The 14661-nt window shown below is 47.3% G+C and overlaps 2 protein-coding genes across 4 annotated transcripts in view; one reads left to right on the top strand and one right to left on the bottom strand.

Moving 5' to 3' along the window:
- LOC115619081 (E3 ubiquitin-protein ligase KCMF1-like) overlaps positions 1-14661 on the top strand; it is a 118057-nt gene that overhangs the window by 66357 nt on the left and 37039 nt on the right. The window lies entirely within an intron of this gene.
- LOC115619080 lies at positions 586-4123 on the bottom strand. Its single transcript, XM_030511109.1, has one exon. The coding sequence runs from the start codon at positions 4070-4072 to the stop codon at positions 2315-2317; it is 1758 nt and encodes a 585-aa protein (XP_030366969.1). The 5' UTR covers positions 4073-4123; the 3' UTR covers positions 586-2314.

Below are 14661 nucleotides of genomic sequence, written 5' to 3' on the forward strand. Positions count from 1 at the left end.
TGTGGTACTTAGTTACCGGCTGGGTCTAAACCATGACAGGTCTACACCCCCAGCCCAGTAAGACATTTGTGAGGTTATCAAGCAGTCGCCCACTGGTCCATTGCTCAAAACCACTCATGGACCCTGAAACCCACTTGGTTCTTCATCAGTAAACAACATCTGATCTACCCCCGCCAGAGAGACTCTCCACAAATACACTGTTTCTGTTTTGCCTCGTTTATGCGAAAACTTCATTTGCAATTCAGTGAGCTCCGATCACAGAGTCGTGCAGACCATGGTTTGTGGGTTGCCACATTGTGGGTTCCTTGTGAATTTAAACAGTAAATTTCGTTCACCCTCAATTTACTGGTTCCGTGACAGCTTGCTGCACTCTTGGATTATGTTTTCCCAGGTGCAAGTCCTTAGACTTGTCCTTGTTGAACTTCATCAGGTGCATGTTAGCCCACTCTTCTGGCCTATGCAGGTCATCCTGCAGGGTGGCTCTCCCTTCCAAAGTGTCCACTTCCCCACTCGGTATCATTGGCAAGCTTCATCAGGATACTGTTAGCCGAGAGAAGAACACTCTAAGAGAGAGAACCACTCTAAGGAGGTTATATGTGGTGCTTTATTCCGAGGCCCCGGGAACCAGGGGTACCCACCCAAATCTGGTTCCGAAGACCGTTACAACGTGCTCACAATTTATCCTGTAAAGTATTACATATGCATCACCTTTCCCACTATGCTGATACATATTCATGACCTATCCCCGCTTCGTATTATAATGAGTACAAAAGTCATTTCCATATGTTCTGCGCTTGCGCAGTGCCTCCTGGTGGTCGTGGGCAGGGGTCTCAAGATGAAGTAAGTAGTCTTCCTCAGATGAAGTAAGACGTCTTCCTCGCTGTGTACTTTTCACCTTTTGAGTCCTGGATAGGTTCCAACGATGATGCTTTCACCAGCATTCTTCTTATCTCTTTCTGACTGGTACTGGTATGCATCTTCGTTTCTTATCTTAAAGGTTCTGCTTTGAAGTAACCTGGGGAGTACTGCTTCGCTTGGATAGTCTCATATATTTATCTCCACATCCTAGTTACCAAACTTCTCTGGACTGTTAGCAACAGGCTTAACAGAACATAAATCAAGCAACTCACAAGTCTAATTACTCTAAAGCAACTCACAAGTCTAATTACTCTAAAGCAACTCACAAGTCTAATTACTCTATATATATCTAACATTTCCCCCCTTTGAAAATACTTCATCTTTTGCAAGTATTTTCACTCATGTAGTAGTTTCCTGATAGGTAAGAGGAGGAGTTATTGGGTGTCGTGGATATTCTCGAGTCACTGCTCCAATGATTTTATGTGTCCAACTGGTATTCCGGGTTATTTCTCTTCGAATACAAAAATATACCAAATAGATTGCAAGGAACACAAGCAATAGAGTAAACACTGTCTCTATGAGGGAATGAATCCACCCAGTAAGGTGGATTCCCAATCCATCAAATAATGCTCCTACCCAATTTTGACTTATTTCTTCTTTTTCCTTTTCAGCTTCCTTTTCAATTTTCCCTAATTGAGCAATGTCATATTCTATATCTGCAGTTACGTTTGGTATATGTACACAGCAGTGATCGATTCTATCTTTGAGATATCCACAAACACCATGTTCCTTTAACAGCAATGTGTCTAATGCCATTCTGTTTTGCAGAGTCATTTTGGTTGTTGCCTGTAATTGCAAATTTAGATCCCTAAAGCCTTTTTTAGTCACCTTGGCCAATCTCTCAGTTTGTCCAATTAAATTATAAATCGCTTCCCTATTGCGATATGCAGCTATTTGAGCAAAAAGGGATTCAAGTGCCCATCCTACTTTCACTCCTGTCTCAGGCTCTTGCCAAGTGTCATCTATATTGTCTATATCATCGTCAATACTTCTTTTGGTTCGAATCTGCAAAGTTTCTAGTTTGCCCCTGAATGGGGAACGCTTCCAAATTGGACACAAAGTGGGGAGTCCCAAGGTAATTTCCCGCACTGGCCCTGTTATTGGAAGGTGGGTGGTCCAGGTACCATCACTGAGTGCCCAAACAAGATGTCCCATGCTATGTATCATCAAATATCTGCAGTTTATTCCATCAGCCGGGGCTTGTATCGTTTTTTGTCCAACTTTAAATCCTCAGCATGCACATCCTGCTTTTAAAGCAATTCTAATTGGGGGCATTGCAATCTTTTCTGGATCAGTATCGCAATCTATTATCCTGGTGCAATTCCACCAAGGAACATTTTTAACAGTATCTAGACTGACTCTGTTTAATGACAACAGGTTCATATTTCCTGCTATATTATATTTCCCTGTCCACCTGAGACACCAAGATGTGTTTAATTGTTTGATTCATCTTTTCCACCTGCCCACTGGACTGTGGCCTCCATGGGGTATGAAGATTCCAGGATATTCCTAACAGTTTACTGACTTCCTGAACTATAGTTGCTGTAAAATGCGGTCCTCTATCTGATGATATACCCAACAGGACTCCGAATCTAGGGATGATCTCTTTCAACAACCATTTCACTGTTTCCTTAGCGTGATTGGTGCGACAGGGAGAGGCTTCTGGCCATCCAGAAAAAGTGTCAACCCCTACTAACAAGTATCGGTATCCCTGTGTCTTGGGTAATTCCACAAAATCAATTTGCCAATAGTCACCCGGCTCCATACCTACTCTGATATGTCCCATTTCTACTTTCCTCTTGACTACTGGATTATTTTTCAAACAAATTTCACATTTAGATCCTATGGATTTTGCCATTGTTAACATCTGTGTAGAGATTATTCCTCGTTTTAAATATGTTACCAATGCCTCTGCCCCCCAATGACATTTTTTATGTTCGGTTTGTAAAATTGTCCGCATGATGGCAGGTGGTACCACCACTTGTCCAGTAGCGGTTACGTACCATCCTTCCGGGTTCAATCGAGCCTTTACTAACTCAGCCAATTTAACATCTTCTTCTGAATATCTTGGTTTTTGGTTCATATAATTCTGTAATGGGCTTACCTTCGTTGGTATCAGAGCCATAACTGTCTGTACCTGTCGTGCAACTCGTCTAGCCATCCGATCCGCAAATGTATTTCCTTTGGCTATCTTAGAATTTCCTCCTTGATGCGCTTTACAGTGCATGATAGCCACCTGTTCTGGTAATTGCACAGCAGTTATTAAATTCAGAACTTCCCTTTGGTATTTTATATTTGTCCCTTGTGAGGACAGGAGCCCTCGTTCCTTCCATAGAGCTCCATGTATATGGACCACACCGAATGCATATTTCGAATCGGTCCATATATTTACCCGCTTTCCTTTGCTCAGTTCTAAAGCTCTGGTGAGAGCTATTATCTCTGCCCGTTGTGCTGAAGTCCCTGGGGGCAAAGCTTTTGCTTCTATTAGGGCGTTTTGTGTAGTTACTGCATACCCAGCATAACGGACCCCACCTTCCATAAAACTGCTTCCATCAGTAAAAAGTTCCTGATCAGGTTGCTCAAGTGGGGCATCCTTCAAATCGGCCCTCGTCGCATATGTATATTCAATCATCTCCACACAATCGTGTTCTAATATGCCGTCCTCTGTGTTTGTACCTAGAAAAGCTGCTGGATTCAACAAGTTAGTCGTCTTTAGAGTCACATCATCTTGTTCAGTTAATACTGCCCGGTATTTCATCATCCGACTTGGGGATAGCCAGTACCCCCCTTTTTGTTCTAAACCAGTCATTACCATGTGTGGCACATATACATCAATATGTTTTCCTAAGGTCAATTTCCTTGCTTCTTGTATTAATGTCACTGTTGCTGCTACTGCTCGTAGGCACGATGGCCATCCAGCACTTACCGGATCCAGCTGTTTGGAGAAGTATCCCACTGGTCGCTTCCAGCTTCCCAGTCTCTGCGTCAGGACTCCCAATGCCAATCTTTGTCTCTCGTGCACAAACAGCTGGAAGTCCTTGGTTAAATCCGGTAATCCCAGGGCGGGTGCTTTTATTAACGCTTCTTTTAGCTTTTTTAAAAGCTTCCTTTTGGGACCCTCCCCAAACGAAGGTCTGAGATTTCTGTGCCTCATATAAAGGTTTAGCTATCAGTCCATAGTCCGATATCCATAATCTGCACCAACCCGCCATTCCAAGGAATGTTCTCAGTTCATGTAAATTCCGAGGCTCTGGAATAGCACAAATTGCCTTTATACAATCAATTCCCAACCTCCGTTGTCCCTGGGAGATTTCACAGCCCAAATACATTACAGTAGTGCAGGCAATCTGGGCTTTCTCCCTCGAAACCTTATACCCATTTAGTCCCAATTGATTCAGGATCTCTATTGTTACTCGTATGCACAGTGATTCTTGTTCAGTTGCAATGAATATATCATCTACATATTGCAATAAGAGATATTGTGTTCTTGGTACCTGAATTTTCCCTTGAGTTACCCAGACTTCCAATTCTTTCGCCAGCTGATTTCCAAAAAGCGTCGGGCTGTTCTTGAATCCTTGTGGAAGTCTCGTCCAGGTTAACTGAGTCTTACGTCCATTGTGCGGGTTTTCCCATTCAAAGGCAAAGAGTTTCCTACTGCTTTTGTCAAGGGGAATGCAGAAGAAAGCATCTTTCAAATCGATTACTGTAAACCATATATATTTCTCCTTTACAGATGTCAACAATGTATATGGATTAGCCACTACCGGATAGATATCCTTTGTTATTTCATTTATTGCCCTTAAGTCCTGTACTAACCTGTATTCACCATTCGGTTTCTTTACTGGAAAAATTGGTGTATTATATTCTGATTCACATTCTTCTAAAATTCCAAATTTAAAAAATTTCTCAATCGTTTTCACTATCCCATATCGTGCCTCCAATTTTATGGGATATTGTTTTATCCGTACCTGTCTTGCTCCTTCTTTCAATTCCACTACTACCGGCTGAGCCACCTTTGATTTTCCCGGAATTTCTGTTTCCCGAACTGTGGGAATCACTGCTTCCTCTACTTCTCTAGGTATTCAGGCCTTTGGACTGTCCTTTAACACTAGTATCTGTCCGGATTGTGATTCCGGTACCTGCATAATCAATTCCCCATTTTCAAAAATAATTTTAGCGTTTAATTTTGATAATAAATCTCGTCCCATTAGGGAAACAGGACAGTCCGGCATGTATAGAAACTCATGTATCAATTCCTTTCCCCCAAACCGTAATTCCAGGGGTCGCATGAATGGCCGCACCTCCTCTCTCCCTGTGGCCCCTATTACGGTGGTAGTCTTATCCCCTATTTTCCCATACAGGTCATTTAACACAGAATAAGTTGCACCAGTATCGACTAAAAATTGTACCTCCTCTTCCCCCAGCCTTATTTTCACTAGTGGTTCACCCTTTTCCGATTCTAGTCAGCTCTGACTCCCATATTCTCCCAGAACCATGGCTTTTGCCACCTCGGATTCCCCGAAGGAGTATCCAGATTGCGGATTCTGTCTCAGTCTCTGAGGGCATTCATTTTTCCAATGCCCCTCCCTCCTGTTTACAATAGGCACATTGATTAATGCCTAATCTGCCTGATCCTGACCCTGGATTATTAAGTGTTCCAAATCCTCTTCCTCGCCCACGCATTATTCCTCTACCTCTACGCCTATTACCAGGGGTACCTTGTCCTTTGCCTTGTATATCTCGCTGTCGGGTCCGATGTGAAACTGCGGTGACGGGACATTCCCGTTCTTTTCTACATTCACATCCTTTATCTACTTCTAGATTCTCGTCATCACTGTCATCCCTTACTTTCCTGCTTCTTAAAGCAGGTGGGGTTGACGGGGCTGGTGGGGCTATCAACAAATCAGAATCATCATCATCTTTCTGAAATGTTGAACTTGCCCACCTCGGCGCTGCTCATCCTGCCGCTGCCGCTCTTTTGTCCTTGGCGGCGGGGCTCGCCGCGCCTGCGGAGGTGGGAGGCGACGTCAGTTGCCGCAGCCGGCGCCGCGCCGCGGACACGTCACGTGGCCCAGGCGCGCGGGGCGGGGGGGCGCGCGCGGACAAAGGTGGGACCCGCGGCGGGGGGGGGGGGGGGCGCGGTGTGTGTGGGAAGGGGCACGGGACGTGAGCGCTGCCGCTGCCACGGCCCGCTCCGAACGCCGCGGACACGGCGGAGCTACCGGCACCGCCGCGCCCTCCCGACACCCCCCCCACCCCCGATAGCGGGGCGCAGACTGATGCAACACCGGCGGGCGACTGTCACACCGCCGGACGGCGCCTCCCGCGCCGGGGCCGCCTCTGTGTTTACCTCCCCTCTTCCTCACCGGCGACACCGGGCATCCCCGGCGCTTTCAATGGGAAAATGCAAACCGGTCGCGGGACATCACCGCGCCGCAGCCGCTCGGGGTTTTTCCATCCCGGCGGCGTGTCCCTGGGCGCACCCGCCACCGCGTGTCCCGGCGGAGCACGGTGGGACTGGGCGGCAAGGTGGGGGGCTTCCGCCGGTAAAGGCTGCGCCCTGGAAGTCGCCCCGTTCTTCCTGCCGCGCCGTACCTTCTCCACAAGGTCCGGAAAGCAAAACATTATTCACAGCCATGCATCCCATACATTTCTTCTCACCCACACAGCCTTTACATTGTTCACTCGATTTTGCACTAACAACCATTATTCCACACGCCTTTCTCCATTCATCATTGTCTCTTAACATAAAGAACAGTTCCACATATGGGACCTCGTCCCATTTTCCTTCCCGTTTGCAAAATAACATTAATTGCATAATCGTATCATAATCTAAAGTTCCATTCTCCGGCCAGCAGACTTGATCCTCTAATTTATATTGCATCCACCACATATTACAGTAATCAATCAATTTCCCTTTTTGCATCTCTTGTCCAAACCGTCCCTCCTTCCAATGACTCAAAATACACCCTAACGGCGATGACTTTGGTATCGGTGGCATTCTGAGCTTATTTAAATACAGACAAATACAGACAAACTAAATTACAAAATATAAAAATATACCGAATAATTTACCAGACCAGACCACTGTTGCCGAACCTGCAGGGCTTTATACCGAATAATTTACCAGACCAGACCACTGTTGCCGAACCTGCAGGGCTTTATACCAAATAATTTACCAGACCAGACCACTTTTGCCGAACCTGCAGGGCTTTATACCGAATAATTTACCAGACCAGACCACTGTTGCCGAACCTGCAGGGCTTTCGCCACTGTCTGACGGACGGCGCCTAGGCTTTCCTTGGAGCTCCGTAGCCCAACCACGCACAGCTTTCGCCGTGTCTAACAGGCAGGCTTTTACCAGACCAGGAAATGGTACCAATACCAAATAATAAAGCACCGTCTCTTACCAATGCCGTTGGTCCGTCGAGAGCACCGGAGGTCGGTCGCGGTCGATGGCTCCCCGAGAATCACTCGGTGCCGGCTGGAGCTGGATCGATGCGCGAGCCGCCTCAGCAATGCCCGCGAGGTCCCATCTGGGTCGCCAAAACTGTTAGCCGAGAGAAGAACACATAACCACTCTAAGGAGGTTATATGTGGTGCTTTATTCCGAGGCCCCGGGAACCAGGGGTACCCACCCAAATCTGGTTCCGAAGACCGTTACAACGTGCTCACAATTTATCCTGTAAAGTATTACATATGCATCACCTTTCCCACTATGCTGATACATATTCATGACCTATCCCCGCTTCGTATTATAATGAGTACAAAAGTCATTTCCATATGTTCTGCGCTTGCGCAGTGCCTCCTGGTGGTCGTGGGCAGGGGTCTCAAGATGAAGTAAGTAGTCTTCCTCAGATGAAGTAAGACGTCTTCCTCGCTGTGTACTTTTCACCTTTTGAGTCCTGGATAGGTTCCAACGATGATGCTTTCACCAGCATTCTTCTTATCTCTTTCTGACTGGTACTGGTATGCATCTTCGTTTCTTATCTTAAAGGTTCTGCTTTGAAGTAACCTGGGGAGTACTGCTTCGCTTGGATAGTCTCATATATTTATCTCCACATCCTAGTTACCAAACTTCTCTGGACTGTTAGCAACAGGCTTAACAGAACATAAATCAAGCAACTCACAAGTCTAATTACTCTAAAGCAACTCACAAGTCTAATTACTCTAAAGCAACTCACAAGTCTAATTACTCTATATATATCTAACAATACCATTTGATCCCATCATCCAGATCACTTATGAAGACATTGAACAGCGTGGACCCTGAGGGACCCCACTAGTGACAGGTCACCAGTTTAAAAAAAGCTATTTACCAACACCCATTGGGGGATGGAGCCCTGCTTTCCTGGGGATGGCTGAACACCTGCCTGCTAATGAGAAGTAGTGAATGAATTCCTTGTTTTGCTTTGCTTGCAGATGCAGCTTTTGCTTTCATAGAATGATAGAATCAACTAGGTTGGGAAAGACCTTTAAGATCATCAAGTCCAACCATTACCCCAGGACTGCCATACCACCACTAAACCATGTCACTAAGGGCCTCATCTACGTGGTTTTTAACACTTTCAGGGATGGTGACTCCACCACTGCCCTGGGCAGCCTGTTCCAATGCCAGAGCACCCTTTGGGGAAGAAATTTTTCCTAATATCCAATCTAAACCTCCCCTGGTGCAGCTTGAGGCTGTTACCTCTTGTCCTATCACTTGTTACTTGGGAAAAGAGATCAACCACCTCCTCTCTCCATCCTCCTTTCAGGTAGTTGTAGAGAGCAATAAGGTCCCACCTGAGCCTTCTCCAGACTAAACGACCCCAGTTCCCTCAGCCATTCCTCATCACACTTGTGCTCCAGGCCCTGCACCTCTGTTGCCCTTCTCTGGACAACCTCCAGCAACTCAATCTCTCTCTTGTACTGAGTGGCCCAGAACTGAAAACAGTACTCGAGGTGTGGCCTCACCAGTGCTGAGTAGAGGGGGATTATCACTTCCCTAGTCCTGCTGGCCATGCTATTTCTGATACAGGCCAGGATACCGTTGGTCTTCTTGGCTGCCTGGGCACAAGCTGCTCATGTTCAGCTCCGTCAATCAGCACCCCCAGGTCCTTTTCCACCAAGCAGCTTTCCAGACACTCTTACCCAAGCCTGTAGCGTTGCAGGGGGTTGTTGTGGTCCAGGTGCAGGACCTGGCACTTTGCCTTGTTGAACCTCATACCATTGACCACAGCCCATCGATCCAGCCTGTCCAGATCCCTCTGCAGAGCCTTCCTATCCTCCAGCAGATCAACACTACCACCCAACTTGGTGTTGTCCACAAATTTACTGAGGGTGCACTTAATCCCCTCATCCAGATCATCAGTGAAGATATTAAACAAGACTGGCCCTAATACTGAGCCCTGAGGGCCACCACTAGTGACCAGTCGCCAACTAGATGTGACACCATTTACCACCACTCTTTGGGCTCTGCCATCCAGCCAGTTTTTAACCCAGCGAAGAATACACCTATCCAGGTCATGAGCAGCAAGTTTCTCCAGGAGAAGGCTGTGGGAGACAGTATCAAATGCTTTACTTAAGTCCAAATAGACAATGTCTACAGCCTTGCCCTCATCATCAAGTTGGGTCACCTTGTCAAGAAGGAGATCAGGTTGGTCAAGCAGCACCTGCCCTACATGAACCCATGCTGACTGGGCCTGATCCCCCCATTTTCTCACACGTGCTTTGTGATCTCACTTAAGATGACCTACTCCATGACCTTCCCCAGCACTGAGGTCAGGCTGACAGGCCTGTTGTTTCCAGGGTCTTCCTTTCTGCCCTTTTCATAGAGAGGTGTCACATTGGCCAACCTTCAATCCTCTGGGACCTGCTCACTAGACCAGGACTGCTGATAAATGATGGAGACTGACTTAGCAAACTCCTCTGCCAGCTCCTTCAGCACTCTTGGGTGTAACCCATCCGGCCCCATAGACTTGTGTACGTCTAGGTGGAGCAGGAGGTCTCTAACCATTTCCTCCTGGTTTATGGGGACTTCAGTCAGCTCCTTATCTCTGCCATCCAGCTCAGGGGACTGAGTACCCTGAGGATGGCTGGTGTGACTATTAAAGACTGAGGCAAAGGCAGCATTAAGTACCTCAGCCTTTTCCTCATCCTCAGTCACTAGGTTTCCCCCAGTATCCAGTAGAGGATGGAGGTTCTCCTTGGCCCTCCTTTTATTGCTAATATATATTTGTAAAAATATTTTTTATTCTCTTTTATGGCAGTGGCCAGATTTAGTTCCAGCTGTGCCTTTGCCTTTCTAGCTTTCTCCCTGCATAACCTAACAACATCCTTGTACTGCTCATGGGGTGACGGTCCCTTCTTCCACAGGTGATAGATTCTCTTTTTTTTTTCCTGAGTTCCAGCAATATCTCCCTGTTGAGCCAGGCTGGTCTTCTTCATGGCCAGTTTGATTTTCAGCACATGGGGGACTGCCTGCTCCTGCGCCTTGAGGATTACATTCTTGAAGAGTGTCCAGCCTTCCTTGACCCCTTTGTCCTTCAGTAATGTTTCCCAAGGAATTCTTCCAACCAGCGTCCTAAACAGGCCAAAGTCAGCCCTCTGGAAGTCTAAGGTGGAGGCTTTACTGACCTTCTTCCTGACTTCTCCAAGTCGCTTTGCCCAAGACGTCCTCCAACCATCACATCACCCACCAGTCCTTCTCTGTTTGTGAACAGCCAATCTAGCCAGGCGTCTCCCCTAGATGGCTCACTCGCCAGCTGGGTTAGGAAGTTATCTTCCACACCCTCCAAGAACTTCCTGGATTGTTTTCTCTGTGCTGTATTGTACTGCCAGTAGACATCTGGTAGGTTGAAGTCCCCCATGAGAACAAGGGCAAGCGATCGTGAAACTTCTCCCAGTTGTTTGAAGAATGCTTCATCCGTAGCTTCATCCTGGCTGGGTGGTCTATAACAGACTCCTACCAGGATATCAGCTTGGTTGGCCTTCCCCCTGATCATCACCCACAAACATTCAACCTTCTCACTCACAACATTGAGTTCAAGGCAGTCGATGTACTCCCTGACATACAACGCAACCCCACCACCTCTTTTTCCTTGCCTATCCCTTCTGAAGAGCCTGTAGCTATCCATTGCAGCACCCCAATCATGTGAATCATTCCACCACGTTTCTGTGATGGCGATTATGTCATGATTTCCCTGCTGCACAATGGCTTCCAGCTCCTCCTGTTTGTTGTCCATGCTGCAGGCATTGGCATAGATGCATTTAAGTTGCCCTGTGGATCTGGACTCCAACAGTGGCATGCCACCCCTCAGCTCATTTCTGGCGAGCCTGGTTTTATCCCCTTCCCCCTTCAAACCTAGTTTAAAGCCCTCTCTCTATGAGCCTTGCTAGCTCCTGGGCTAGGATCCTTTTCCCCCTTTGGGACAGTTGTACCCCATCTGCCACCAGCAGGCCTGGTGCCGTGTAGACTGACCCAAGGTCAAAACCCCTCAAATTCTGATGGTGACACCAGTCATGGAGCCAGGAATTAATTAACATGTTTTTTCTGACGCTTCCATTGTCATTGTTTGCAAGTGGAAGGAGAGACGAGAAGACTACTTGGGCTCCCGAACCCTTAACCAGTCGCCCCAAGGCCCTGAAGTCCTTCTTGAGTCCCCTCAGGCTTCTTGTTGAAGAGATTTCCTCATTGCCCACCTGGAAGACTAGTAAAGGACAGTAGTTACTGGGCCGTACCAGACAAGAGAGTTTTCTGGTAACGTCCCTTTACTCTGGCCCCAGGGAGACAGCAGACTTCCCTGTGAGTCGGGCCCTCTGTTTCTCTCAGGGTGGAATCACCAATCACAACCACTCTTCTTTTTTTCCTAGTAGAGTTGGATGTGATGCAAAGCATTCTCTGACCCTCCTGTGGCGACTCTTCTAACCTGATGATCCCTTATCTACTTCATCATCTTCCTCATTTTCCTGATCCTCAAGTACCAGGGCCTCAAATCTGTTATAGAGGGGTACTTGGGAAGGTGACATGAGCTGGGGGGTAATATGCTGTCTATTCTGAGGAGTAACCTTTTTCCAACCTCCCCTGTCTCCTAGGTCCCCCCTATCTGCCTGATGGCAAGAAGGTAGGGGATCCTTAATTTCTTTTGTTTTGTGTGGCTGGCTTGCTTCTCTCAGGGATGGTAGAGTACGGCTTCACCAGTCAATTTCCTCCTCAGAGTCCCTTATACTCCTTAGCCATTCCACCTCTTCCTGTAGCTCTGCCACCATGCGGAGCAAATCATCCACCTAGTCACATCTTGCACAGATACCATCCTACATCACTGACAGGCTCTGGCACCCACTACAGCCAGATGCCTGGACGGCTACATGTTTTTGAGGGACTTCTGTCTGGGTCGTCATGTCCTTTCTGGCCAGCAGGGAGGAATTTTTCTTTGCCTTCTGTCGCAAGGATGCCATCCTTGAGCACCTTCTCAATGACTACTGGCTGAGCTTACCTCTTAAGCTTGCCAGGCATCTGGGCCCTCCCGGCTTGCTCTGCCTGTGTGAACTTCTGTGCTGTGCCTTGCCACACTCTGTTTGCCATGCTCCTGGTCCTTTGTGCTCCCAGGCGGAGTGTTTTATGTGTTTAGGGTGTGGTGGTCCACTTCTGGCACCGCCCCCTATGAGTCAGCTGCTCTCATCAGCTCCCTTGATGGCTATTGCCGTTCAGGAAAGAGACTCCTGGACGCTGAGTTTTCCCCACGCTCACATGCTTTCTTTACCACCTTCCCTATATCTGCAGCACTGTTTGATTATCTCTAAGACTGCTTGTGGATCAAACCACTTCTTTGCCCACTGTACACATGGGGGAGAAGGGATGCATTTGTGCCTCTGTAACAATTCCTCTATGGACGTCCTCGTGGCGGAGGATCAGGAGGAGGAAGTTGATGAGGCCTTCTATGGGCAGCCATGTAATACTGCATGGTCATCCTGTTGGGCTGGGCCTGGATGCGGGAGCCTCAGTCCAGCTCACAGGATTCATCTTTTCATGTGACAGGATTTGCGCTGGGAGCACCTTGGTGGGCCTCCTAGGAGGGGTCCATATCCCTTGGGCATGTTCCAACTTCTCTGTGTCCCCCACCTTTTTGATGTTCCTCCACTATCTTGAATTCCCCCCCTCCCCATATGTGCTAGGGCTTGGTTTTTAGCCTTGTAAAGTGGAGCACCCCAAACACACCTTTTACCTTTGTTTAATTACTGTCTATTCACATTTAAACTTTAATTATTCCATTAGCCCTTATTAAAGAATGTTTTAAAGCATGATTAAAGGACTGAAACATAGAATCATAGAATAGTTATGGTTGGAAAGGACCTTAAGATCATCTAGTTCCAACCTCCTGCCATGGGCAGGGACACATCGCACTAAACCATGTCGCCCAAGGCTCTGTCCAACCTGGCCTTGAACACCGCCAGGGATGGAGCATTCACAACTTCCTTGGGCAACCCATTCCAGTGCTTCACCACCCTCATTGTAAAGAACTTCTTCCTTATGTCTAATCTAAACTTCCCCTGTTTAAGTTTGAAGCCATTACCCCTTGTCCTACCACTACAGTCCCTAAGGAAGAGTCCCTCCCCAGCATCCTTATAGGCCCCCTTCAGATACTGGAAGGCTGCTATGAGGTCTCCACGCAGCCTTCTCTTCTCCAGGCTGAACAGCCCCAACTTTCTCAACCTGCCTTCATACGGGAGGTGCTCCAGCCCTCTTATCATCCTCATGGCCCTCCTCTGGACTTGCTCCAACAGCTCCATGTCCTTTTTATGTTGAGGACACCAGAACATCTGTCCTATGAGGAAATTGAGCCTATTTCTATGTCTGTATATACTGTATATATTACATATAAATGTATATATTTTTATATCTGAACATTTCCTGGTCCAAAGGAAGTGGGCAGCCAATCAGAAGGAGATCTTAGAACATGTAGGTATGACAGTGTCAATGACATTGAGGAAAATGGCAGCTACCTGCCATAAAATGGTCACTGAAAAAGCATGGTGGGGTCTGCATATTTAGTGGGATAGGGGCTTCCTGCTCTGTCATCGTTCTGAGGTAAACAGGAAAGTATGGGTGGCTGTCTGAGAACATGGGTGTGACGGTATCAAGTAATGGCCATCAGCCAAATCCAGAGCAGCATGAAAACACATGGGTTATGTTGTTTAACAAAATGGCAGCTCCCTGCCATAAGATGTCTGGCTGAAACAAAATGACATACCCTCTGTGTGTAGAGGGAAGGGACTTTCTGGTCTGATGTAAAATGGAAAGGGTGGCTGGTCCTTCCAGGCAGTTATAACAGACCACATGACCAGAAGAGGGGAGTGACTTCCAGGACAAATGCTACATATGACTACCTGCACGGGGGTGGGACTTCTGCCAGGACACCCATCACTTCTTATCTTGGATAAAAGTTGTTCCTATGCTACTGAAGGCAGTACTAGCCTCACAGCCTGTAAAAGTTGACTTGGAGGCCATCTCAAACACCTGTACCCAAATACACTTTGCATGGGAAAGAAATAGGAGGAATTAGAAGCCTGTGCACAGCTGCAGAGCCTATGACCTCATTGGGATTACAGAGAAGTGGAGGGATAGCTCTCACGACTGGAGTGATGCAATGAATGGATATAAGCTCTTCAGCAAAGTGGGAAGGGGAGGAGGAGGGGTTGTGATCTCTCCAAAGAAGTGGCTTAAATGCATGGAACTTCGCCTTGGAACATGTGAGTCAAGAA

This window comes from Strigops habroptila, chromosome W, assembly GCF_004027225.2.
Source record: "Strigops habroptila isolate Jane chromosome W, bStrHab1.2.pri, whole genome shotgun sequence".
NCBI classification, from domain to species: domain Eukaryota; kingdom Metazoa; phylum Chordata; class Aves; order Psittaciformes; family Psittacidae; genus Strigops; species Strigops habroptila.